The 25,820-nt window shown below is 35.7% G+C and overlaps 1 protein-coding gene across 1 annotated transcript in view; it reads right to left on the reverse strand.

The window, feature by feature from the left end:
• LOC111502440 (uncharacterized) overlaps positions 1-25,820 on the reverse strand; it is a 188,159-nt gene that overhangs the window by 102,943 nt on the left and 59,396 nt on the right. The window contains exon 5 of the mRNA XM_023156529.2: positions 8,359-8,607. Coding sequence (XP_023012297.2) covers positions 8,359-8,607 — 249 coding nt within the window. The remainder of the gene's footprint in view (positions 1-8,358; positions 8,608-25,820) is intronic.

Raw genomic sequence — 25,820 nt, forward strand, 5'->3', positions numbered from 1 at the left:
ATGCGACATGCGTGATGAAGAGATGTTGCCTGCGATGGCAGATGTATATCTTTCAGGAATAGTTTATTACTCACGAACCGATGCGACAGCGCGATTAAGAAATGTGGCAATTTTAATGGTTCTGTTTTACGTAGTGAATCATTATGAAGATAGAGTTTACATTTTTGTTTTCTATGCTCCTCATGTAGATATGTACTTATCTATATTAAAATTGAATTTGAAGGTCGTGAAAATACTTTCTTTGCGCGAATCCGGGTCATGTTACTAGTCTATCTTTTTTTTTTAAAGGAGGAGGGGAAATCTTCATATACTCTGTGCCGGAAACCACTCTCACATTACTTCGATACATATGCCCTGGGCAGTTTTTGTGTGAAACACTTAAAGTGAATTTGAGAACTATACGACGTTTACATAAACATTTAAAGAAAATATCACAGTCATTATTACGAACTTTTGGCAGGGCAGCTAACTATCACATTCAGTCATCGATTTGTGCTCCGACTGATCCCAAGTTTTCTTGAGCTTATTACCCGAGTTTCTCATCACCTGTTATCTCCTTCCTTAGTTTAGATGATTTCTCTTATCGTCCTATAGGCTTTGTTCCATGTCTGTTCTTCACGTAAGAGACTTTCCATCATATTTTCGGCACTGAATATGGTGTTTGTTTCACGTGCATACAGAAGTCTCGCATTTTCCCATCATATACAGACAAAAAGAGTATGTTCTGCGTCGTCGTCTGCATTGCACTAAAGACAATCTGGAGATCCTGCTCTTCTGCGGTTATATAGGTACATACGGAAGCAACCGTGCCCCGACAGTGCCTGGATGAGGTAATAGTCCACCTCTCTGTAGGTTCGATTCAACCAACTCTCAATGGCAGGTATTAACCGATGTTCACATCTCCTGTATTGACTGCTATCCCATTTTCGTTGCCAGTTATTTATCAAATTTTCTCTAGCAGCGATTTCCTTGGAAATGCCTGCATATTGCTCTTTTCTCTCGATGACTTGGAGCTCTATTGGTGGAATTCCAGCAATAACAGATGCTGCTTCTGCAGATATAGTTCTATATGCACTACATATTCTAATTGTTGATTTCTCTTGTAGTTCGGTGAGTTTTTGGACTAACTTTTTGTTTTACGTTACTGTGTGCCATGATGGTGAACCATACAAAATCTGGGAGTGTATTACTTCAGACGAAACATTTCTCTTGGAGGACCTAGGATCACCAACATTGGGCATCAGATTGGCCAGCGTAAACACTGTTCTTTCTGCCTTGAGGATACTTTGGGTTACGTGTTCGGCAAACGTGTCAAGCCATACCCCAAAATACTTAACAGCTTTGCTCAGTACTATCTCTGTGCTTTGCAGATCAGAAGTTATTGGTCGCAGTTCTCTCCTTTTAGTGAGCAATACTGCTTCGGTTTTTTCTGGAGCTTAACTAAGAAGTCTATTTTCCATCCAGTCTGCCACCAGTAAAAGTGCTCTGTTTGCAGTGTTTATTAAAAGTTCTTCTTTTTTCTGCAACGATCATCGCCACATCATCAGCAAAGCCGACCTATTAGACTCCTTCGGGCATTTTCATAGAAAATAGACCATCGTATAATATATTCCACAAAGTAGGGCCAAGAACTGAGCCTTGAGGCACGCCGCTATTGATGCTAACAATTTTTGTCCCTTCCTTTGTCAGAGAAATCCCTCTTTCTGATAGATAGATGCCATTATAGTATTCATGCTCTTATTGATTCCCCTACTCCTGAGTGACTTCAGTATCACCTGCCACGATCTACTATTGAAGGCATTTTTAACGTCTAGAGTGATCAACACATTTAGTTTTTGTTGAGCGGCAGCTCCTTGTGCAGTATTTACTACCATGTTGATCGCGTCTACAGTTTGTCTCCCTTTTCGAAATCCAAACTGCTGATTTGATAGACCTCTGGTATCTATCTACCTATCTATCTATCTATATGTATATCTATTCCATTATGAATATGAAAATTTGTGAAGATGTATGTATGTATGTTTGTGGCCCTTTCGCGCCTAAATGCCTGAACAGATTTAGCATAAATACAGCTTATACGTCAGAAAAATATATAGGCTACAATTAAAGAATGTTTCGTGTACATTTTTTCCATATGTAGTAACTAGGAAATATTCTTGCTCCCTGAGAGCAGTAAACCATTACGCGTCGCTTCTACTGTAAGACGACGGGGGATGATGCGCAGTGGTAGGGAGGCGGTCTAAGCCATGAAGCGCCATCGCCGAGAACGCGACCCGAACGCGGGCAGACGCATGAGGGCAGACGTCTTTCACGGTTGTGTTAGTTTTGCGAATTTCTTTATAGGCAACTTAATTCGAATTTCGAAGCTATTCATTACTCAGTGTAGTTGGCATGTTTTTTCAGGTACTGTATTTTTGAAGTGAAAATATAAATAAATAGCTGTTGTCCGCTCTTATATTAACATCCACTCGAAGCTACTGAACCTAGAATCTTGAAATATGCAGGTAGGTTCTTTGTATAGCGTAAATAAGCATCAAGAAAGGGAATCAGGCTTTTCTACCCTCAAAGGGGAACAATACGGGTTCAAAGATTGTATTGAATTTCGTCAGTTTTGAAGTTGGAAACCTGAAGTTTTAGGTTGATAAAATATATTGTATATATTTGTTTGAAACGGTCGGTCACGAAACTTGATGAGACAAACCAAATTCTACGCAGGCGGAGCCACTGGAAATAACTAGTTTGAAATGAATAATCGAATAAAAAGAACAAAAACTTGAAAGCATCAGGAGAAGACAAGATCACATGGGTCATGAAACCTGAAAGGAAAATTATGAAATCTTCAGACAATAATGAATGAAGCTTCAAAGGAAGAGTATTAAGAATAATGCCCAATAGGAATCATAAAACGGATTCATAAAAAAGTAAGACAATGTATTCATTGTAGAGGAATTATTTTAATCAAAATTTCACATAGGATCCCAAACAAAAGGTTGAGAGGAAATGAAAGAGAAAAGCTAATTGAAGGTCCCCATCTCGGGACGGTGAGAATATAGTGGAAGAGAAAAGGAGATCCAATCATTGTGACTTTCCGGTCGTCCGACCTTACTCGGTCGACTTTCTAACACTTAACAAAAATTACACAGAGAATACAAATGATACTTTGTCGAAACGTCGTGAGAGGATAAAAATATCATAATTTATATGTGTGTATACGTATAGTTGCAATTTTAATTTTGTGACTATGATTATGATTGTGATTATGTGTCTCTCTTGTAATTTTATCAATTATGTGTTGACGTATCCGATGCAATTTCTTGATTTTATCGGATTGAAAAAAGTATCAGTATATTTTTCCTGACAGTGGAGTATTGTTATTTTACCTCTAGAGAAAGTTCTTGTGTCTTCGTTACTGCGCCAGTGTTGAACATATAAGTCAATTCCAGATTAAGCAATGATATTTTCTGGAGAACGTTCATGAATCAACTGAAAGGGTGGGTGAATTCAACTCCGAAGAATATTTATAGAAACGAAAAATTCATCTGGAAATTCTTGTTCTAATCGAAAGGAAAACTAATAGAAAACTTTTAATTAAAATACCAGAGAGTAATATTTCTTCTATTCAAGGAAAACAAATTGAAAACAGGAAAATCTGTATACTAGGTAGAGATTTACAAAGATTTTAATGAATTCATTTGTGAAAGGGAATCTGTTTCATCGTGGTAGTGAAAAGCCAATCAGAAATCAAATTATTTCCACAGAATTACGGAGTTAAATGGAAATTTTGATCGAATTGAGAATACAAGCTGAATTCAAGATCATTCGTAGTATTAATATGAAGTTTGTCTCCACATCAATCATGATTTTTAGCGCACTTTCATAATTGTAGCAGTGAAAATTTCGCTTGTTTGAAAATGTCAGATTCACAATTGATTCCCAATATTCTTTTGTCTTCTCTCTTGGCTTCATTGTCAATCGGTTATAAAAACAATCCTATAGAATTTGATCAAACTGACCTGCAACTTGGTGACAATCAATGACACTATTCATGGTGATAATTATAAATCTTCACAATGTAGACTGGTTTACCAATACGCTTTTTACTACAAAGTGATTTTCTCATTTTGAGTTGAACTGTACCAGTTCAACTCAAAATTAAAACTGAGAAAATATCATGTTTGGTTATGGGAATATTCTCGAAATGAATTGAATAATTTGGTCATTTTTTTCAATTCAACTAGGTGAATTCAAAATTCAAGAACAGGTTTCACATTGAAAATATATGAATGTATTATTCAAATCCTAGTAGTTCGACTATTTTATCATTAATTAAAAATGAAATCTTGATTTTATGTAGATTATTTCTCTATCAACCAACTAACGCATCACTCAGTAATATATTTATATAACATCATGATATCAGATTCTGCTCCCCATAAAGAAAGAAGAAGTTCTCCATTCAAAAAACCAAAATAGATTGTTTTCAAATTTCCATTATTCCAATATTGAGAAAATTTTGTCATAATATTTTGTAATGAGAATATTGAATATGATCGTAAGTAAGTTTTCATTTGAAAGCAAGAGCTCACTTTTCGTTTTCATTACGTTGTACTTATTAACCATGGTGTCCTTGGCTGTGTTATTCTTGCTCTAACTACTGAACCTTTCGAAAAAATTATCGAAACTCTTGTGAAGGAACGAGTCCCACTCATCATCCTGCGAACATTCTGAAGGAGATCTGAGCCGTTATATTTCCAATATATAGCTATATATCACTGTAGGTACTTGACTTAATTGAGTACCAGAATTTTGTATACCTGTGACGAAGTGGGTACGCTAATCTGAAAACTGGCGCGTAGGCAAGATTGATTTGGCCATTTAGGCTTCCAAATAATTAAGTTTCCAATTCTTGCTTTCATAGTGCAAAATTTCGGGATCGTTTAGATTCAGGAACTTGTGCTTGCATTTCAAGGAATGGTTTGACAACATCGAATTATTTTCACCGAGTCTGAAGGACCTTTCATGTTCGGCATACCGTTTTGGTAAATTTCGGCCACAGTGTCTCATGTAAACACTATCACACTCCAGATACTTGAGCTTATAAATTCCAGGTTTCTCCATCTTGTCCACTTCATCTTTGATATCAAAAACCTGGCATGCGGTACTGTTATCTAATTCTATAATATCTAATACCAAAGTGTAATATTGTTTGTGTGGGACAATGTAGCCGAAATTTCTCGAAACGGTATGCTGAATGTGAAAGATCCTGCAGACTAGATGAAAATAATTGAAAGTTTTCAAACCATTCCTTGAAATACAAACCAAGTTATTACCTACAATGATGTATATATATATATATATATATATATATATATATATATATATATATATATATATATATATATATATATATATATATATATATATATATATATATATATAAGGGTTGACATCATCAATTATTTAAGTTAATTGTATTCGTTTCCAAATGGCCTCATTGGATGAAACTGCAGTAAGGTTAGTTACGAATACAAAGAACATAGGAAGTTTGATTTCACAATTTTCTTAATGATCTTCTACTACAGCGATCAATTCACAAATTTTTGGACTTATTGCTTTCCCTGGTAGCCTGAAGAATCTGCAATGGCAAAAAATCGATGGGAAGATAGTCAGTCAGTGAAACAAATCAAAGAAAATCTGGCATTTCATTTGGTTGAACCCAAAAAAGCGAACAAAAAAAATTGTACGTCACGTGTCTTGTGCCCCTCACCATTAACATCAATTATCTCCGAGCTTGGAACCCAGTAATTTCTAAAGTCAATAATCTACTCAGATGAATCTCACACTATTTATTCAAGCGAGAGAAATTCTGCTCCGGAATCGAAAATGTTCTCAAAATGAACGAAGGTTAACTAGATTTTGCGATGATAACACTTGGCTGAACAACAAACAGCATAAACCCACAAAGATCGCAACCGTGACTACAAGTTTCATTTTCACAGTGAGCACCTGATTTTTTTATGAAATAATGAAGAGCAAGTGTACACGATTTTGTGAGCCAGGTTAGAGATTTCGATTTTCACGAGGTTATTAAAAATTTCCTACTGCATCAGTCAGAAAGACATATTTATGACAACGCTCTGTTGATCGAACCTGCTTGTTGTCTCCCGAACACCAGAGTTTTGACTACCAGCGTTTATCTGAATGGAACAATGCCCATAAAAAAGCTTATCGCGGATATACGCCTGTCAAACGATGTCAACGTCGTGATAATTCTTCTCTAACCTAACCAATACGTCAACATCTAGAGTCAAAATAGTATTGTAGTCCGATAAAATAATTCAATTACACTATCAAATACGATTGGGATAGGAGAAGTTGATGTGAGGAAAACCAAGCTTTTACGTCAATGAGGAACGTGAGAAAAAATTGAATTCCAGATAGGAAGGTCTGTTGGAAAGAGAGGATAAAAATGTAAATGACTTGATATACTCGTATTATGAATGTAATCAGATTTTGAATTGGGAACAACAGCAAGGTGTGTTGGTGTGGTTTGATCAAGTTTGGTACGAACCCTCATTTTTTCTTGAACTGAGAAAAATATAGGTATAATTTTCTCAGTCCTCTTAGAGTGGGAGAAAATGAGAAAACTGAAAGCAATGAAGTATCAGCCGACTGCGTGAGGGAAATGATAAACAAGGAGAATATAGTTTAATTGTAATGAACATTCAATTCAAGCAAGTCATAGGTTTTTCCTGGAACCGTATAGAAAGGTGTTATGTCAATGCTTTATGAGAAAGTAGATGGAAAAAGCATGCTATGAAGTCCTTATAGGTTTGACAAAGGCATTTGATACCTTGAGCCATCGCGATCGTGCCCTGTTCATGGAAAAATAAGATGATTCACGCTTTAGCGTGACCGCCAAATTACTTTCACCTGGTTTTTTCATGAATTCTCTCCTGGAGGTTTCGGAGAACCTACAGTAGCTTGCATAGATCGAAATGAGATGAAGAATATCGAAAAACAACGCCTTCCACTGTCCAATTGTAGGACTATGTGGTGGCCTGCATTCTGTTGTCTTCTTGGACTCCTGCTATACCTGCTATACATTCATCCCTTTTCCTTTCCCCCTGACTCCCACATGTGAGAGAATGAGTTCATATTGTAAATTTTTGTTAGTATTGTAATCCTGATAGTAAATAAAGAGTTTTGGTTTGGTTTGGTTTTCGGTGAGGCGGACTATCTCAAGTGGGGATTAGTCCAAAAAGATGTCCACAAGTAAATTCAACCAAAATGGCGCTATCGTCAAAAGGGGTATGATATAAACTCGAACTCGAATATTATTTGGTTGATATATCTTAACTAAGTTACTGTGAGATAACGTTGAAAGTCAATGAATCAATTTCTTTTTTCGAAAACAGTTTCATTTCAGAGCGACAGTTCCTACTTCCTCTTTACCTATCTCTTCCCATTCTTCAACTTTCACACTCTTGCTACAGTGGCGCTTCTCTAATTTAATGGTCAAGCCATTACTTCCGGAAACTTTCGAACACTTTCCGATATACAGAGATGGCTCTCCATATCCCTTTACTCTCCACAGTAACAGCCAAGGTGATATTCAAGGTGGCAGTTAAGAAAGATTGTGCTGAAGGGTCTATAGTTGTAGGAGTCCAGTGACTTACATAAGCGAGTGGAATATTTATTTTCTGATCAGAACTATTAGAGAAATCTTCATGAGATATGATTCCATGGCTCCGTAACATTTGGTGACAAAGGTGGGATGGCTAATATTGATTTATTATCATAATTCTGAATGTATACCATCTTGGCTTACATCGATAATGATAATCAATAGATATTGATTTATCATTTTCATTATGGATAAACGTACACAAGTCTAAGGCTGTATCACAAAATCATGTGTTTGGTATGAACTAGCAGTTTTTAGAAGAACTCATACTCGTGAGTGAACATGTTCATGGTATTTGAAGAAATGTAATGAAGTGAGTTCTTCTCTTTGTTTTATTTTTTGAGACCACCACAAGCCTTGCTTTCTCTAATGGATTGAATTGATTTTTATGATATTTCAGGTTAGGTGTTATACTGTATTCTCAATACAGCTTTTAGTGTTTTGGTTGGTTTCCGGGTTTTGCCGTGGTCTTCTTTGGTTATAATCTCCAAACGTTTCGACTTCAATTGCGGCAGACTACACGCTTTCTGTTCAGCACCAAAGCAAATACTGAACTTATAAAAAACGTTGGTAAAGATACTATATTCCATTTAATATGAAGCGAATTGTGACCCTAATTTTTTTGGTAGCTGGACAAATTTGGCAATGAAATCGTATGATTTTTCACTCACCTCGAATTACTGGAAGCCACGGAATTATTCGATCTAGATCGCCTACTCTTTAAACTGTCCCCTCTATTCACAACTCCTTTTCCAGTAATGGAAAAATGCCTGAGCCTGTAATATTCCTCTTCAACGCCAGTATTGGGCATTGATGCTACTCTCGATCTCTGCTGCGGAAGGCATAAGTAATTCGGTCTCCCGGAAGATCGACCTGGAGTTTTAACCGATTGGGACCGATTGTGGTGGGGACTTCCGTACCTGGAAAAATAACAAATTTTAGTGGAGATAAAGATGTCACTATTGAATTTCAAGTAGAAAGCCATTATTCTCCACATCCGGAGTCAACATTATCTGAGATTTTCTGAAAATCATTAGTAGAAAAACTTATTGCAAAACCCATCACACCCTCACACGTTCTGTATGTCGAGAATTATGAGAATTCATGATATAACGATAGTAACTTACATTTATCTTTTCAAGTTCAAGTTCAAGTTCAATTTATATGTGTGAATCAATTCTCGATCAATAAAATGGACTCTGGTTATGATCAAAATATGCTTGTAAGTAATAGTTCAATATCTGATATTGAGTCATTTGAGAGTGCTTGATATGGATCTTATTTTCTCTAATATGTTGTCGATACGATGATTTTATTCTCAATTCCCAACAAGTAATGAGTTTGTAAATTATCAATTGAAAAATATTTTACCCAAAAATTAAGATACGCTATACTGATTTTTTCGTTTCCTGAATCCTAATAAGCTTACAAATTGCTAGTAGTTTGATAATTTGAATGAATTCGTAGTTCCAATGATGATGAAGGCATCAATAGTAGGTACTTCGTTTGTATCAGTCTGTATAGATCCTCGAATTTTCTAGCAACTAACCTATGATATGAAATAACAATCAGATATTTTGCAGTCTAAAAAGGGTTATGAAAACTTAAATGTACTACATTACTGTTTCTTCATATTGAAAAGTGTTTTGTGTTATCTACCATTCACACCTCAATACTTTCGAAACATTCTTGCCTGAGATCGTAAAGAAAGGAGCCATAGAAAAATAAATTTCATGAAAAACCATAAACATATTCTCACGAGATGAGCAACTTCAGAACAAGCGAGAAATTTTGCACCATATATGTGAGCGAAGTACGACATTCTTCGGAATTATGGGATATTCAACAGTTTTCACACAATATTTCCATCGGTTTTCCATTTTATCTGGAGGCAGTTATGAGTTGTGGATATTATCAGTATTGAATAAAAGAATGAAACATACCTTGAATAATGAAAACAATTTTGTTCTTTTCTAGGTTTGATTTTGCAATAAAAATATTTACTGGATCTTTCAGATATGTAAAGTTGATTTAATCAAAATTGGTGAAAGAGCAGGGACAAAGTTTCTTCTAATTGTGTTACACTATAAAGAAGGTAGATATTTCAATAAGAAATGAAATCATGAAAATGAGCTTCTTGCGTGATTTGATAAGAATTAGGAAATATGAAAAAAAATTACAATTACAGAGAATATTTTTATATGGAGATAAACTCTTGATATCTGTCAAAGAACAAAAGCTTCGTATATCCCATGGATTCGTGCTTACTGTTTACTGTTCGTATATTAGTTGAAATATTTATCAACATTGAGTCATTCATCGTTACACTTTGTTTGTTCCTAAACTGAATTTTTCAATATATATAATATTTTGATATATTTTTCATTATTTTCAATCTATCACTTGGAACGAGTATTACTTATTATAGCTATTGGAATTTTAAGAAGAGCATGTGTCAATCGAAACACTGTTTCTTCACATTAAGTGATATTGAAAATTCAAAACAACAATAATTATTTTAAATGTTTCAATATCTTCAAAGCTCTTCATTATCCTTTTTGCAAAGATGACACTTGAACAGAATAGGGCTGCACAACGGAGACTTCAGCTGGAGGTAATGCAACAAAGGGACACAGACAGCTCGTCAATCAAAATAATGTTCGAAAGAAAAAACGAGATTGTTGGAATAGGTATCAAGAAAAGTATAGGAGAAAAACGCGATAAGTTTCAAAGTACAAAACACAAGAACTACAGAAAAATCTTCAAGGCTCTTTAAGAACGGCGCCTGTATGAAAGAAGCGATTCACATTGGATTTCAATCACTGGATTTGCTTTTTCTATGGCTGTTGTTGCAATTGAACCATCCGCTTGTGTTAGTGGTGGAATTGTGGATTTTGTACAGTTTTGATTAACATCTGCAGCTACCGACCAGAAGGATCTAGGATTGACAAGCAGTTTACTTCTAATTCTCTGATTGTGGAGTTCTTTGCTTTCATTCATTCTAAGTTTGCAGCTGTTGCAAGCATCAACGAACCTAGTTCGTTTATGGCACTGGAATGTTTGCCCCACTGCCAGTAGGAGAGATTATTGGACGCGACAGCTTGTTTGCAATTTTTGTTGAACCAAGGTTTGTCGTTAGAATTTCGTTTAAATGGAATATATGCATCCATAGTATAACTTCCGTGATTTCAGAAGCACACGTTAAAGGACAATTAGAACTGAAACAAACATCTAGCAGGAGACAATTTTAGAAATGTAGACTTTACGATGATTGTGTAAATTTCTGGATTGGTTGTTAGGTATAGATCCAGAAGATTAGCATATTCTCCATCACGGTCAGGAATCCTGGTTGGATCATTTATAATTTGGATAAGTCATTGTTTATTGCAAAAGCCTTAGCTTCGTGATCTTGTTCGTCGTCAATATTTGAAAATTTGAGCCATTCGATATTGTAGGCATTCAAGTCATCGAATATGGAAATTTTGGCAATGGGATGATTGATTTGCAGAAATTCAATAGTGATTGCAAGTGAGGAGAATAGTGCCCCAAATTGTGCATCGCTTGGGGTTCCAGCATTTCCTCACGTTGACAAAAGAGATCGCTTCTGCTGCCAAAGTTACCAATATGAGGGCTATTTGTTTGCAGATATTGGTGCACTGGCTTTATATTTGAGTTGAGTCTTCCGATACTGCAGAAATAGATTTTGAAGTTGTTAATGGGCCTCTCAGCAACTGTAGTAACCATGCTATTCCTCAGTGGACTGATGTTAGGAAAACTCTGCTGACTGTCAGGATGATGCCCTCGAGTCAGCTTCCACCCTGAGATCCCATTTGGGAGCTATTTCACCTTTGGAGTATTTCGACCCTAGGAGCGACATCATGAAATTCTTCCTTGTATTTCCGTCCTTGAAGTCAAACTTTTCCCAAGTAGCAAAGAAAAAGATTCGATAAAAAATTTAATCTGTTCACTGTGACTTTGAGACGAAATGTTCCATAGATCTTCATCAAGATGCGCATTGACAGCTGATACTGGATAGTGTAGCCGTCAGTAAACCTGGTCCATTCCAATTGTTCGTTTGAGTGTAATACAAAAATGTTAGAGGTCAATATGCATCGCTGAGAAATAAAAGCGTTGAACATACAGGTATCCGAGGAAGAACATCGATAAAATACGAGTAGAGCAAAGAACGCTACACGAGCAAGTACGATCTGACGAGCCATAATACCAATGTTCAATTAGATCATTTGATTATGAGTTGGTAATCACTTTAGTTCGAGTGAGCTATTGTGCGGTGGACTAGTCTTTTTTCCTTTCTTCTGGGTAGAGGTTAGGTTAGGTTAGGTCTGAAGTGGGTGGGTCTATTCAACCCTCCACCGGAACCTGCAAGGCTGCACGTCAGCTACACGATGCCTTAGATTCAACCATGCAGGGCTTTTTTGCCTCTGCTTTTGGTGAATTATCACTTGAGCGCAAACGTTTGCTAACCTGCTCATGGGTGGTTTGTTCCTCCACCTGAGACAGATTCTGCATACGCTGCTCAAGAGTTTGTTGCCAGGCGGTTCCATAAGGTGCCCCGTTCTTGAGGTGGTGACTCAGTCGTTTCCTGACTGCACCACAAAACCTTTATTTCAAGTTCATTAATTGACTCAAGAGTTGGGGATTTGAGAAGCTCTCGCTCCTGAGCTAAATTCACAGGGAGGTCAGTTGGAGTCGTGGACTCGACATCCATCTCCTCTGTAGACTCGCTCCTGAACTAAATTTACAGGGAGGTCAGTTGTAGTCGTGGACTCGACATCCATCTCCTCTGTAGACTCGCTCCTGAACTAAATTTACAGGGAGGTCAGTTGGAGTCGGAAACTCGACATCCATCTCCTCTGCAGACTCGCTCCTGAACTAAATTTACAGGGAGGTCAGTTGAAGTCATAAACTTGACATCCATCTTATCTGTAGACTCGCTCCTAATTTAAATGTACAGGGAAATCAGTTTTCAGAATAACCACTTGAATTAAGTTGGGTAGAGACTGACTTTGAGTAATCTACCAACAAGAAAAAGTATATTGACCAAATGAGAAAAACCTTTCACTTAAGAATAGAAGAACATAGGAGTAACTTTCTCATTGTATCAACCAATTCCACGTCATATTTCAGGAAAACTTCATATTATGTGTAGTTGAATTATTCAGCAACTGAATTTTTTCTTTCGCTATTGAACTATTCACTTGTTTTGGTGTTGGAATTGTGGACTTTATTAGGCACCGACAAGCAATTTCTCTTGCGACTTGTGATGAGAGTACTTTCAATTTTATGACAGGGTACTTTTTACTTTCATTTTGTGCTCAACTTGAATTGTTGTTACGAGAAGAATACGAAACAATGGACAAGGGGTTCATGTGCAAAGGCCCATTATTGATTACTCATTTTAAGGTATTCCGAACCTATTATAAATCTATCAATCTATGAATTGTATTCAACAACAGGAATCAAAATAATGGAAAAATTATTTTTAGTTAGAGATTATTATTGAGAACAATCAAGAACGGAGATGGTAACAAGAATTCCTCGAACACAAACTGTACACCATACAATATTTAATTTCAGGAATTTATTTTATTCAGGCTGTCTGCTATCATACAAAAATGAAATGTAGCGTGCTCACATAATTGCATTTCTTTTCGAGTAATCGTATTTCAGTCTGCTATGAGAAATAAAATGAAAACTCCTCTTGCACAACTTCAGATCAACCTTGGAATAATGAATGTATACTGCAGTTTACTCTGAGTATGTATACATCATATAATGAGGAGTCAAGGTGAAAATAAATGAAAAACTACAACTTTCTGTGCAGAATGTCCTCGTTAAACTTCCTCGGTAATTATCCTACATCTCAGGGTTAACCAGTGGAGCAGATCAAATTGGATGAGGAAGGTGGAAGTGTATACAAAACCTTAAAGTCTCATTATTTTCGCGAAATGAGGAATTGAAATATATTCACAGAAATGAGTACTGTTTCAAAGCGGCTTTGCTGAATTATCTTTCAGTATGCCTATAGAGAAGTAACAACACAACAAAATGAAAATAAGCTGGAGACTAGCTTACGGGATTTGATATACGATATAATCAGCTCTGAAAACTCGAGTTATCTTGCGTAATATTCTGATTAGTATTGATATATGGGTCGTTTTAATGTTCCCCGTATTTCCAGAGGATTAACCCTCTTGATGTGGAAATTAAATGATCTCATAAAATGAGAGTGCCTGTTCAGCTTTGAATCCAAACGAGTTCAATCATCAGTATTTCGTAGATAATTATAATGTTGGTGTTTGGTTCCAAATATACGATATAGGTGAAAAATACAAGATTTGCAAAAAAACTATCATGAGAAATGAGAAATGAAACTCTCTATGTTTTTAACCACTTTTAATTGTAACTAACGTTACTGCAGTTTTGTCCTATAGGGACATTTTCAAGCTTATACATTAATGTAAAAGGACATTTTCAAACTTATACATTATTGTATGATGTTTTCATAAAACGGAGCTGCAGTAACGTTAGTTACAAATAAAAGTGGTAAAAACATAGAAAGTTTATCTCTCATTTCTCTCAAAGCTGATGTTTTCAGACGATGTATGCTCCCCTGTTTTTTAACCTAACCTTGAAATGTTGACAAAATGAAAATCCCGTTGAAAAGTTACTGCATTGTCTTTATTATGAGAATAATTCGAATTCAATATTTCCTTTATCGCAAGTTCGAAATGTAAATTCATTTCAATTAGAGTACAATATGATCATTTCCGAAAATATTATAAATTCTCCATCAGGAGTGTTATTTGGGAATACAAATTGTAATATACTTTGCAGCTGAACTAATCTCCATTATTTTTCAGATTGATTTTTTAAATATAATGTATATACTTTTTTAATTCCACTTTATTCTGATTTCTAGAATTATTTGAAATTTCTTGACACCCAATCATAATAATAGTATAATGCCTTTCATTATTTCGGACTTCCATTGTCTAATATGAAAAATCTGGAATGGCAGAGCATGTTTAAACTCATCAACATAACATCAAGTGGGCTCAATCCACAAGGTGGAACACTGGTTTAGGAGAAAATTCAAAGAAGCCGCATATATGTTATTCCACAACGCATTCAGCATAGTTAGCGTAGAGATACGCAATATATGGAAACCTATAATCAAGCGGAACACGACCAACTCCCGCCAAACGGCCCGTTTCCGCTAAAACAGATGAAGAGAAGAGGGGATAGGTGAAAGCACTCGAATGACCTATAAATGGTCAGGTCTCGAAGAAATAAGTCCACTTATCATCCGAAGACGATTGGGGATACGAACAATCGAAACGTCGTGTAGTAACTTGAATCTTTTAATTTTTATTTTTCATTTCTTGTTAATAAATTTTTTTGTAATTTGCATCTTGTGTTGATAGTTCAATTTTTTATTTTTATTTTTTGGTTGTTGCTCGTATTTCATTTCATTGTAATTTAAGTTTTTTTTTGCTTGATATAATTGTTATATTTTCAACGAATCTTATTAATTTTTTACAGATTTTTTTAGGGATTTCAAATCAATTCACGTCATATTAGACAATAGAAGTCCGAACTAATCGCGAAACATCGCGAAACATTGTCAACCACCTTCAAACAAATAATTATAATAATAATTAACGCTTTTGTTGGAAGGTTACTCAGTACACGAGATACTAACCTAACATTTCATTCAACCAGTAAAATATTACTCATAATAATACAAAGTATTTTGCAATCAAATTTGAAGGAAAATATATGAAAAAAAGAAAAAAGCAGAAAAGAGAGGCGAAAAACGAATAGATGAAAATTTGATATTTCGTGCAGGAGATATTCTCAGAAATTTCGCGGTAGAAAATTGATACTCTGGAAAATGAATTTGACTCCTGGCTGAAATTGATACGAAATCTATAATGAAATACTTATATGAGATTATATTGCTCACATAAAGAACCCAACTAATATTCTTGACACACCAGATGCAGGTATCATGGAAAAATCAGCACTGAAAATCACCATCATGAAATAGAGAAAAGTAAAGTTGAGAAAAGGGAGAGAGTAGAGAAAAAGAAATAACATAACGTTATTCAGTGTTCTTATATCATTCTGAGAGTAGCATGTTACTTTTTTATTTTGAAGGAATCTGAAGGATGAAAATTTTGTCGAGTGTCTGCGTATAGATGATTGTTGACGTTTGGAATTCATTGAGTGAAAAATTTGGAATTTCTAATATGGTTAGTAATTTACCGTTATTCCTTCGGGAAGAAAACTTTTTTAGCTTTCTACATCTCCATCTTTGAATGAAAATGTCGGAAACTTTCAAAGATGGCACGGAGTTTCCATATTTTCTGTCTGATGGTGGAGAAGTAGAAAACCTGAAAAATTTTTTTTTCCAAAATACTGAATTGTCAAAAAATATTCCCTTTTCCATTGTTTTTTAGTTTCTTTATTTTCATGATTCGCCATAATAGTAGTAGTAGTAGTATTCCTTCATTTCTCCAGGTTTATACAAATAAACATAGAAATGCGTCAGATGCATCAAGAAAATAGGCATTACAAAGGTTCTTATGATAAAATAACATTGAAATAAATAAAAATGAAAGAAAAGAAAGAGCGAATTGTTCACACATACAGATCGGAATGCATATTAACAACTACATTGGATATAATAAAAGTATGCTGTGGATATAGATCGATTAGTGTAAGTTAAAGTACTCCTTGATAGAATAACTAACACTGAACTGAAATAATAATTTCAACTTGTTGGCAAATCTGTAATGTTTGTGTTCATTGTATTTCTCATAATAATCGCATCCGTAGATGTGGAAATTCACGTGTCAAAGACAAACAACTGAGAGTTCAGTCACATACCCATGAAAAATAAAGATTGAATCCGTCTTGATTAACCAATCGAAAGATCGGTGGTGATTGTCCAACTAAACATGTGCCCATATCTTTGAAAATTAATTTCCAACCGAGATTTTAATTTCTTTTCGAAAACCTTCTCACAATGTTTACAACCGCCACTTATGTTCAACAAAAATGGTTCTACAGAAAATATTTATTTTTCTCACATATATTCAGACTGTTTATTTTATTTGATGATTACTTTCTGATGGTTGACTCAAATGGCAAAATACCTCAAGCGCTACATTTTCAGAGCCTAATAGCCTTGTGTTTCTTTAAGAAAAGCACTTTCACTCGAAAACGCATTTCGGTAAGTACCATAACGAGGTCGCTTATCTCGAAAGGAAAATATAATGCGATTTGAAATAACGACGGCATTTCAGTGAAAGGGAGTATTTTTCAGGAATGGATTAATTGTATGAGTGCACATACGGTTGAAATGCATTCTCTTCAAAATAACAGCAATCTGGTTGTATGTGATATACATATATTTCGTTAGATGGTTGATTTTTGAGAGTGTATAGAAAGTTCAAAGAGCCAGTTAAATAGTTATACACTTCACAAGTCCCGGAAATACTGTTTTTCGGACGAGTTGACAAAATTCTGGAGATTTATTTGAAAAAACTAGTTTCGGACGTGTTTCTCACACTATTCTTCCGACAACCGTGTGGAATAACAAATCAATGAAACACATTTCTTCATTACATTTCTTTTCAAATCAAAATTTCGATTATTTCAATTCTTATTTGTAATTAATATTGAAATTCGAACAGAAGATAGGTACTGAGAGAAACATGCTAATTCTTATTTATATCAACAATAATCTGAAAATTTCAGCTATTGCCAATATTGAAGTGACTCAATTTGTTTAAAATACTTGTAACATTTCAATGCCGCTGAATTATATCCAGCGTAATCCATTAATGTTTTTTTTTTCATAACTAACAATTCCTTTTGCTGTTTAAATGCTCATTCAATCACTTTCATTAGTGAATGATTTATTTATTATTCTTATTATTATTATTTTTTCAACCGTTGTTTGCGTTGGTCCCCCGAAGCCCCGATACATACGGCAGGACGCCAACCAATGACCACTCCCCACACCGTGGGGTGAGTGATCATTGGGTGCAAGAATCATGTGCCGTGAGCAAGCGCAGTGAGTCAAGAATGACAGCCTTCTGCATCTGTGCGGTTAAGATTTATCTTAGTGTGGCAAGCCGGTATGATTTTGGGATTCGAACGTAGAGAGGGCATCATTTCACCAAGGACCCCAATAATCAGAACAACCATCTTGACAGAGTGATCTGTCTGTGGTCTGGATAGAGTCTGCGGAGTTCGAAGAAAAAATCTCGATATTTTATCCGTTTTTCCGCCTCTTTTTGGACGATATTCGTCTTGCCAGGAGCTGAAAACTCCACGACAAATAGCGAATTGCTCTGGTGGTCGAGAAGGACTACATCAGGCGTATTAGCTTTCATGAGCCTGAGGGTGGGGAACGAATAGTTCCAATGAATTCGGCACTTCTCGTTCCCCACAACGGATTCAATATTCCTCGAATCGTAGGGTGACACCGGTGTCTCGTCAATACCGTAAGTGTGCCGTAGATGGTAATATGGCACTCTTAGGGCCGCGTTGTGCCGATGGAAAAGGCCGAGACCGCATATGCCAGACATGCTGATAGCAAGTGCATTAGGGTCTCGGACACTTCGCGGCAGGCCCTGCACCTTGTGTCAGGAACCTCTATACCCATCACACGACTGCGGTAGACCTCAAACCCCTCAGTTTTCGGCTTCAGCAATACTTGTATCTCTTTAATACCGTAAGGTATGAACAAGATACAAGTGTCGATGGAGATGGTTGAGATCGCGCGAGGAAACTTTATAGCCGTCACGCGGCTGTGGTGGACTGAGGTCTTGAAGATATTATACTGGCAGGCCATGATGAACCCCTCAGTTTTCGATTTCAACCTATTCGATTTGAGGAAAGCGAAGGTCAGTTGCTATGATAAGTCGAGGTATGCAATATTGTTGTTATTATTATTATCGGTATTATTATTACTGATACTAGGATGAACCACTGAATATCAAAATATCTTATGTGAGTATCAATTGGTAGACATGATAAACAAAATTGCACCAAAAGACTGTTCTACTTTCATAGATATGCTTTTTTCCAGGATGAACTTATTGCGATGTACTTTTTCCCAAAATGAGATATCCTTATGTAAAATGAACTGAATGCTGAAGTCAAAAATGTATAAATAAGTTTGCTGAATATTCCGTGTGACATTTCAAATTTGAAGTTATTTCAATCTCATGTCGATATATACGTAGATCAGTATTCATGTTTTTATTTTGCATACGTCAGTTCAGGTGGTCATTATAACAAAGTCCTAGCTAAACAGAAATCTTTCTAAATAATATATGAGCCATCATGGTGCCATTGAAAAAAAAGTTATATCATGAAAATTAATTATTTGACATAAAATTGTTTAAAAATGGCTAGTAGAAAAAGCAGAACCACCAATTATGTAACTATTTGTCTGTAACGAAAATAAATCATTCAAGAAGTTCCTTTCCAAGTTTGTTCTACCATTGGGAGAAAATATCATCAAATGGGAACTTATTGACGCCACTGTCTCCTGTTGAATCATAGTGCTGAGCCATGACAGTACCAAAGTGAAAACCGTCAGCTCTTGAAATTGTACGGAACTAGTGCTAATTGTAAGGGATTCTCGAATAAAAAAACTCATTCAATCAGTTACACTCATTTGAAAGTGTAATGTTTGTTCACTGGAGAGACCGGAGTATATGTCTGGGCTCATTGATATCCGTCCAATTCAGTTCTAGTAATTGCACGAGTCCTCTGAAGTGCAATCATTGATTGGAATAGACAAGCTACACGAAGTTAGGGGAGATCAGTTCGAGATTGCCGCTGCTAAGAGTCATTAGTGTGCTCATATAGGCGTTCTCTCATTTACGTAATCATTCGCAGTAGGGATGAACTGCAATTAAGAGGCAGCAGATAGAGGATATTGATATTCTGCCCTCCAGGAGGTGATTGGAAGGAAATGTATGAAAGGGACAGGAAATTTGTTTTCCATCAATTTGAGAGTTGATATTGAGATCCTTCACCATTCCATGATTGAATGGAATGAATAATACAACAAAGTATAATATCGTGGATGAGAGAAAACGTACTACATGTCTCTTCTTTAATCTTGCCAAAGCCTTCGATACTATCTGGCATTCATAATTGTTAGAAAATTTAGAAAATATTGGGAATATCATGTCAACTGATGGAAGGTTAATAACAATGAGATTGGAACCTTTGGTGTGAAAGTGTGAAATATTATTTATATCATCATATGAAAGTTGCATATAAAACTTCTTATGAATTGCAACAGCTTCTTGGTAATCCAAAAGATAGACTAGAAAACACAGAAAGGTCGGGGATTTACGGAGTCAGTTGTCAAGATTGCAACAGCAAATACATCGGCCAGAGCCGACGAGCGAATAAAACCCGCTTCAAGGAGCATTGTGCACACATGAAATACGGAAAGATAGAAAAATATGAGGTATAGAAGAGAGTGTGTCACCTTGATAATAAAATTAGTGAAACAAAGTAGTTAGTTAATTAGTGCCCCAGGGAACAGAACATTGTTCGTATTTTCATCTTATATGTGAATTCATCATTCTGCTTTTAAAAATTCATTGACTTCTACATTAAGATGGTTCAGCTTTGCAGATATCCTTGTGAATCAAATACCTGAGATGATATTCTAGATTTATTATTCATCCAACGCTCCTGCGATCTTTCATTAACATATCCTAAAGGACACCCTGCAAATAGAGAAGCAATATTTTGCGTACTTATATTTAAATGAACTTACAACTGCATTTTGAAATTCAAAGTAGCAATACATTTAGATAAAACTTTTTTCCGAAGCATCAAAAAATTTTATTTCATCCGGGGAAGTGGTATTATTTGAAAGGAAAATATTAAAAATTTTGCATCTACGCGTTTATTCATCGGAGTTATTCAACATGTTCTGTATGAATATGGAAATGTTATAACTGAAAAACAAATACTGATTTGTTTCAGAATATTATTCCTTACTATAATTTCCCATGTTTCCCAAATACAATGGAATTGAACATTCCCAAACAAACATCAGAATAACTGCGGATTATTTTTCTACTAAATACATCATATGGAAAATTACAATAATTATCGGTAAATGCGTGTCCAAATATTAAGTAGATGAACTATGCCGGTTCTATTACACCGGAAATTCAACAGAAGAAAACGGTTACGACAATAACGATGAAACGATAACGAATGAACGCACGGAAAACGGTCGAAAACGCACGAAAAACGGTCGAAAATGCACGAAAAACGGTCGAAAATGCACGAAAAACGGTCGAAAACGCACGGAAAACGATCGAAAAAGCACGCAAAACGATCGAAACGCACAGTCGTGGCGCGGGGGTAGAGGGGCGGTCTAAGCAATGAAGTGCCATCGCTGAGAATGCGACTCGAACGCCGGCAGACTCGTGAGGGCAGACGTCAATGACGCTTGTGTCAGTTTCGTGAATTTCTTTATAGGTAACATAATTCGTTTCTCGAAGCTATTCATTAGTCAGCGCAGTTGGGATATTTTTGATTACTGTATTTTTAAAGTAAAAATATAAATTACTAGCTGTTGCATGCTCTTATATTCACGTATACCCGAAGCTTCTGAACCTAGTATCATGAAATATGCAGGTAGGTTCTTTGTATAGCGTAAATAAGCATCGAGAGGGAATCCAAGGGGGAATTCGTTTACTTTTGTCAATGTAACACAAGTCAGTTAATTTAATCAGCATAAAAATTGGAATCGTGAGTTCAAATCACACCAGCTGCAATTTTTATTTGGGATATTCTCAACAAACAAATATCATTTTCAGGTATTTGTGATATATCATTGAAAAAATAGTTCGCGGGAAATGGTCATATTCGCTCGAATAATGTGACCTGTATTAGTTTTTTTATAAAAACTTCAGAGAAGTCATCTGTAATTTATTATTTCACATATATTTTGTTTGAATTGAATGTTGGATGTTTCACGTACATACCGATCAAAAACATCTAAATTACTGCTGATGAATCTAAAATTCACGAAATCATGTTGATAATCGGATATAAGTCTGGTTGACAGGTTCCAACAATAAAGTTGTTGAGAACTGAAATTGGCCTGAAATTGCTAATAACTTTGCGATCCGGCGGATCATGATTAGAACAAAATTTTCCAAAGTTTTGGAAACACTGACATTTTCGGAATGAGATTGAGAATCTGTAGTGAATATGTTGATACCATCAATCAATCCTCTATAAGGAATTAAGGTATTTATGTCCGGACCTGAAAAAGGTATGGGAAAAGAGGTAGTATTGATTACCGATTTTAACTATATCAATGTTCATTTTCAGTTTGATAGTAGAATTTTTACTAAAAATGAGTAATGAAGTCATTATTATCACATCCAATATGAATGCAAATATTTGCCTCAGTATTTTAATAATAATATATGTTACAAAAAAGATTTGAAGCTTTATAACTCCTATTTATTATGTGCGAGCGCTTTCGACAGCTGGTCGTGCTATCATCGTCAAGGCTCTACTCAAATTGCAGTTCGAGTAGACTTATTGAGAAGTCCTTCTATGTTGTCAATTAGTTATAGGTTTTCAATTTAGACTCAAAGTATTACCAGCAAATCCTTCAAAAGCAGAAAATATTAAGAGCAGTTGGTTCACAGATAGATCAAAGACACCTTCAGGTTCTGGGTGCTGGTGTTTTTTTCGCAGACCCAGGACATAGATATCAATCAACTTAGGTATCTATAGGACTATATTTCGAGCAAAAATCTATGCTATTGAATTGTGTGCGGAGAAATTGGTAGAATCCTTATAAACAAGTCAATACAAATATTCTTGGACAGTCAAGCGGCATTGAAAGCTCTTGGCTCCTACCGAGCAACGTTAGGAATCACACGTTAAAAGGTAAGACCTCGTTAGTCCTTAGCTCGCACAAGTTTCTCAACTTCTGAGAGTTGACGTTCGTATGGGGGCAACAGCTGATTAACGAAAAAACAGATTTTAAACAGATTTTTAAACGACCAAATTGCTAGCAAATTGCCAAAAACGACTCTTCTCAATAGGAGAACTCAACTGATTGCCTCTGGTCTGGATTCTTGGCTATGGTGTAGAAGGCGACAAGGCTGCTGACTCCCTTGCGAACGAGAGTTCTGCCAGCAGCTTCATTGGACTAAAGCCTGTTATTGGCATCGCTTCAGGCTTTGCCAAACAAACATTGGACACCTGGATGGCAAGAAGATTTATGGACTTCTGGCAAAATATTTCAGGATTGGCTCACTTCACAGCATTCATTCACCCTTCGAAGCTTGAAACCAAACAGTTGTTGGACTACAGAAGTGATGAACTACGATGTTCAACGGTTCTTTCCACAGGTCACTGTCATCTGAATAATCATATGCAGAGTGCGTGTTGTCTCTATTTGAAAAATGGTGAAACAGCAGAGCACATACTTTATGCCTGCCCCGCTGCGAACTGTATCAGGTTTTCAGAGTTTGGCAGAGTCGCACTTTTACCGTCTGAACTGAAAATTAACTCGCCATAAAAACTAATCGGCCTCGTTAAGGCGCTGGGATTATTTGGTCGAATGAGAATAGATGTGAGCTACAATAAACCCTTGCGAGTTGCGGTCGAATAGATTTACTCCCTTTTAACCTCACCTAACCTATAACCAGCGTTTCAGACATTATTGGATTCCAAAAGGATACATAACAATTAGTGATCCTCATGATACTGTCCATTAATGAATTCAAGATGCTGATTGTTTTATTTTATGATTATAAAAAATATAGTGTATCAAATCACCTGTTACGGTTTTGTGATGGGAAAATATAACGATGAAGTGATATATCTATAGGATATTTCTGATTTATGAAAACCCTGTTTCAGATGAAAAGGGATAAATATCCAAATTCACCAAATTCCATTTTCGTCGGTCTGCGCAGTATAGCAAACTCTAAAACAAGCATTAATGCCATACGCAATAGGTCGAATGACATGTGTTTTCAAAACTTTATGAGCCTCAATTAGCCTCATGAATATCTCTCGCTGATGGTATGATGAAAACCGAATTAATTTTCCAACCTTATACAGCTATTTCAAATAACTGAATCATCTCGGGGTATACAACGGTTTATGGTTTATGGGATACTGGTTGAATTCCATTCAGAGGTTGATCATTATTTAAGTTAATCCAATAGGAAAACAGGATAAGCTTCATCGCTCCATTGCGAAAAAGATTTTGACTAATTAATGCACGCAGGATACTTTTCATTCATTGGAATTCGAATTCAGGAAAAGGGAAGCCAAGAATGAGTTACCGACAAAGAGGTTAGTTGTTTAGAGCAGTGGTTCCCAAACAATGGGTCGCGGAAACAGATTGAAAACACTCAATACTTTTGAATTGTTTTTCTTATTTTGGATAAAGGTTAGGGGAAAGTATCCAGTTCTTTCGAACATAGCCATAAAAGGGCTGATGGGGTTTTCAACCACATATTTGTGTGAGTGGGCATTCTCTTTGGTATATTTGAAAAATAACTATGTAAATAGACTTTGGGACCTGCCTTTGAAGCTTTCAACTTTCAACCCAGATATAGAATCTCTTGTAGCTCGTAAGCCCCAGCTCCACAAGTCACATTAATTACTTGAGTCTCATTTTTTCATTTTTTGTATTTGTTTAGTTTCAAGATTCTGAATCAGAAGTATTTTTTCGTACGGTATTTTATCTTCGACTATATCATCTAACCAGGTTCAATTCAATGCTACAAAAACCCAGGCATCGGTTTCTTCCAAAAAGATAAATGTCGGCTTTGATAAGTTTGTTGGGGGTTAAAATGGACACCAATATGTCGTGGCACAATCTTGTCGCTTCAATTGTGAAGGCTGCTCCTCAAAAGCTTGAAACACTGTTCCGAACCATGAAACTGTACACATCTCAGCAACTTTTGTTGCTTTATAGAGCTCAGATCAGACCTTTTTTTCGAGTATTGTTCCCATGTATGGAACTTCACTTCTGAGCAAATCCTGAAGCTGCTGGATTCCTTCCAGAAAAGAGCCATCCACCTGTTTGGAGACTCGAACATTACTTGCAAACTTGATAGTCTAGAACATCGAAGAAAGGTTGAGGATTTGTTTCTCTTCTATAGATACTTTCTCGGGAAGTGTTCAAGAGTGTTCAAATTTGATTCCACCAAGAGCGTCACATATCAGAAATTCAAATTCAATGTGAATCGCTACTTTCGCACAGGCACCGCTCTTAGAGCGCCTCATAGGTTTTCCTGTGGTGCTGGTATTTTGCCAAAAAACATGACAGGTACTTTTCGGAGAATCTTGTTGGATGAAATATCATTGGAAATCGGAACAAAGTAATTAAATTTTATTTCTCAAAAAATTCAGCTTTCTTAGAAAAATAACATCGATGCTTTTAAAAATTCATTGACTGCTACATAAAGATGGTTCAACTTTGCAGATATCCTTGTGAATCAAATACCTAAGATGATATTCTAGATTCATTATTCATCCAACGCTCCTGCTATCTTTCATTAACATATTCTAAAGGACACCCTGCAAATAGAGAAGCAATATCTTCCGTACTTATATTTATATGAACTAACAACTGCATTTTGAAATTCAAAGTAGTAATACATTTAAGCATCAAAAGCATCAAAATATTTTAATTCATCCGAGGAAATTGTATTATTTGAAAGAAAAATATTAAAAATGTTGCAACTATGCGTTTATTCATCGGAATTATTCAACATGATCTGTATGAATATGAAAATGTTATAACTGGTAAACAAATATTGATTTGTTTCAGAATGGAAAGAAAATTAGAAAGTTTTTCAAATATTATTCGTTACTATAATTTCCCATGTTTCCCCAATACAATGGAATTCAACATTTCCAAACAAACATCAGGATAACTGCGGATTATTTTTCTACTGAATACATCATATGGAAATAATTTTCATAACTATCGGTAAATTCGTGTTCAAATATTACCATCTACATGGTATATATCTATACTTATATAAATGTGAAAGTTTGTGAG

This window comes from Leptinotarsa decemlineata, unplaced genomic scaffold (assembly GCF_025532065.1).
Source record: "Leptinotarsa decemlineata unplaced genomic scaffold, Ldec_3_MD MMD2_tig00026282_RagTag_RagTag, whole genome shotgun sequence".
NCBI lineage: Eukaryota > Metazoa > Arthropoda > Insecta > Coleoptera > Chrysomelidae > Leptinotarsa > Leptinotarsa decemlineata.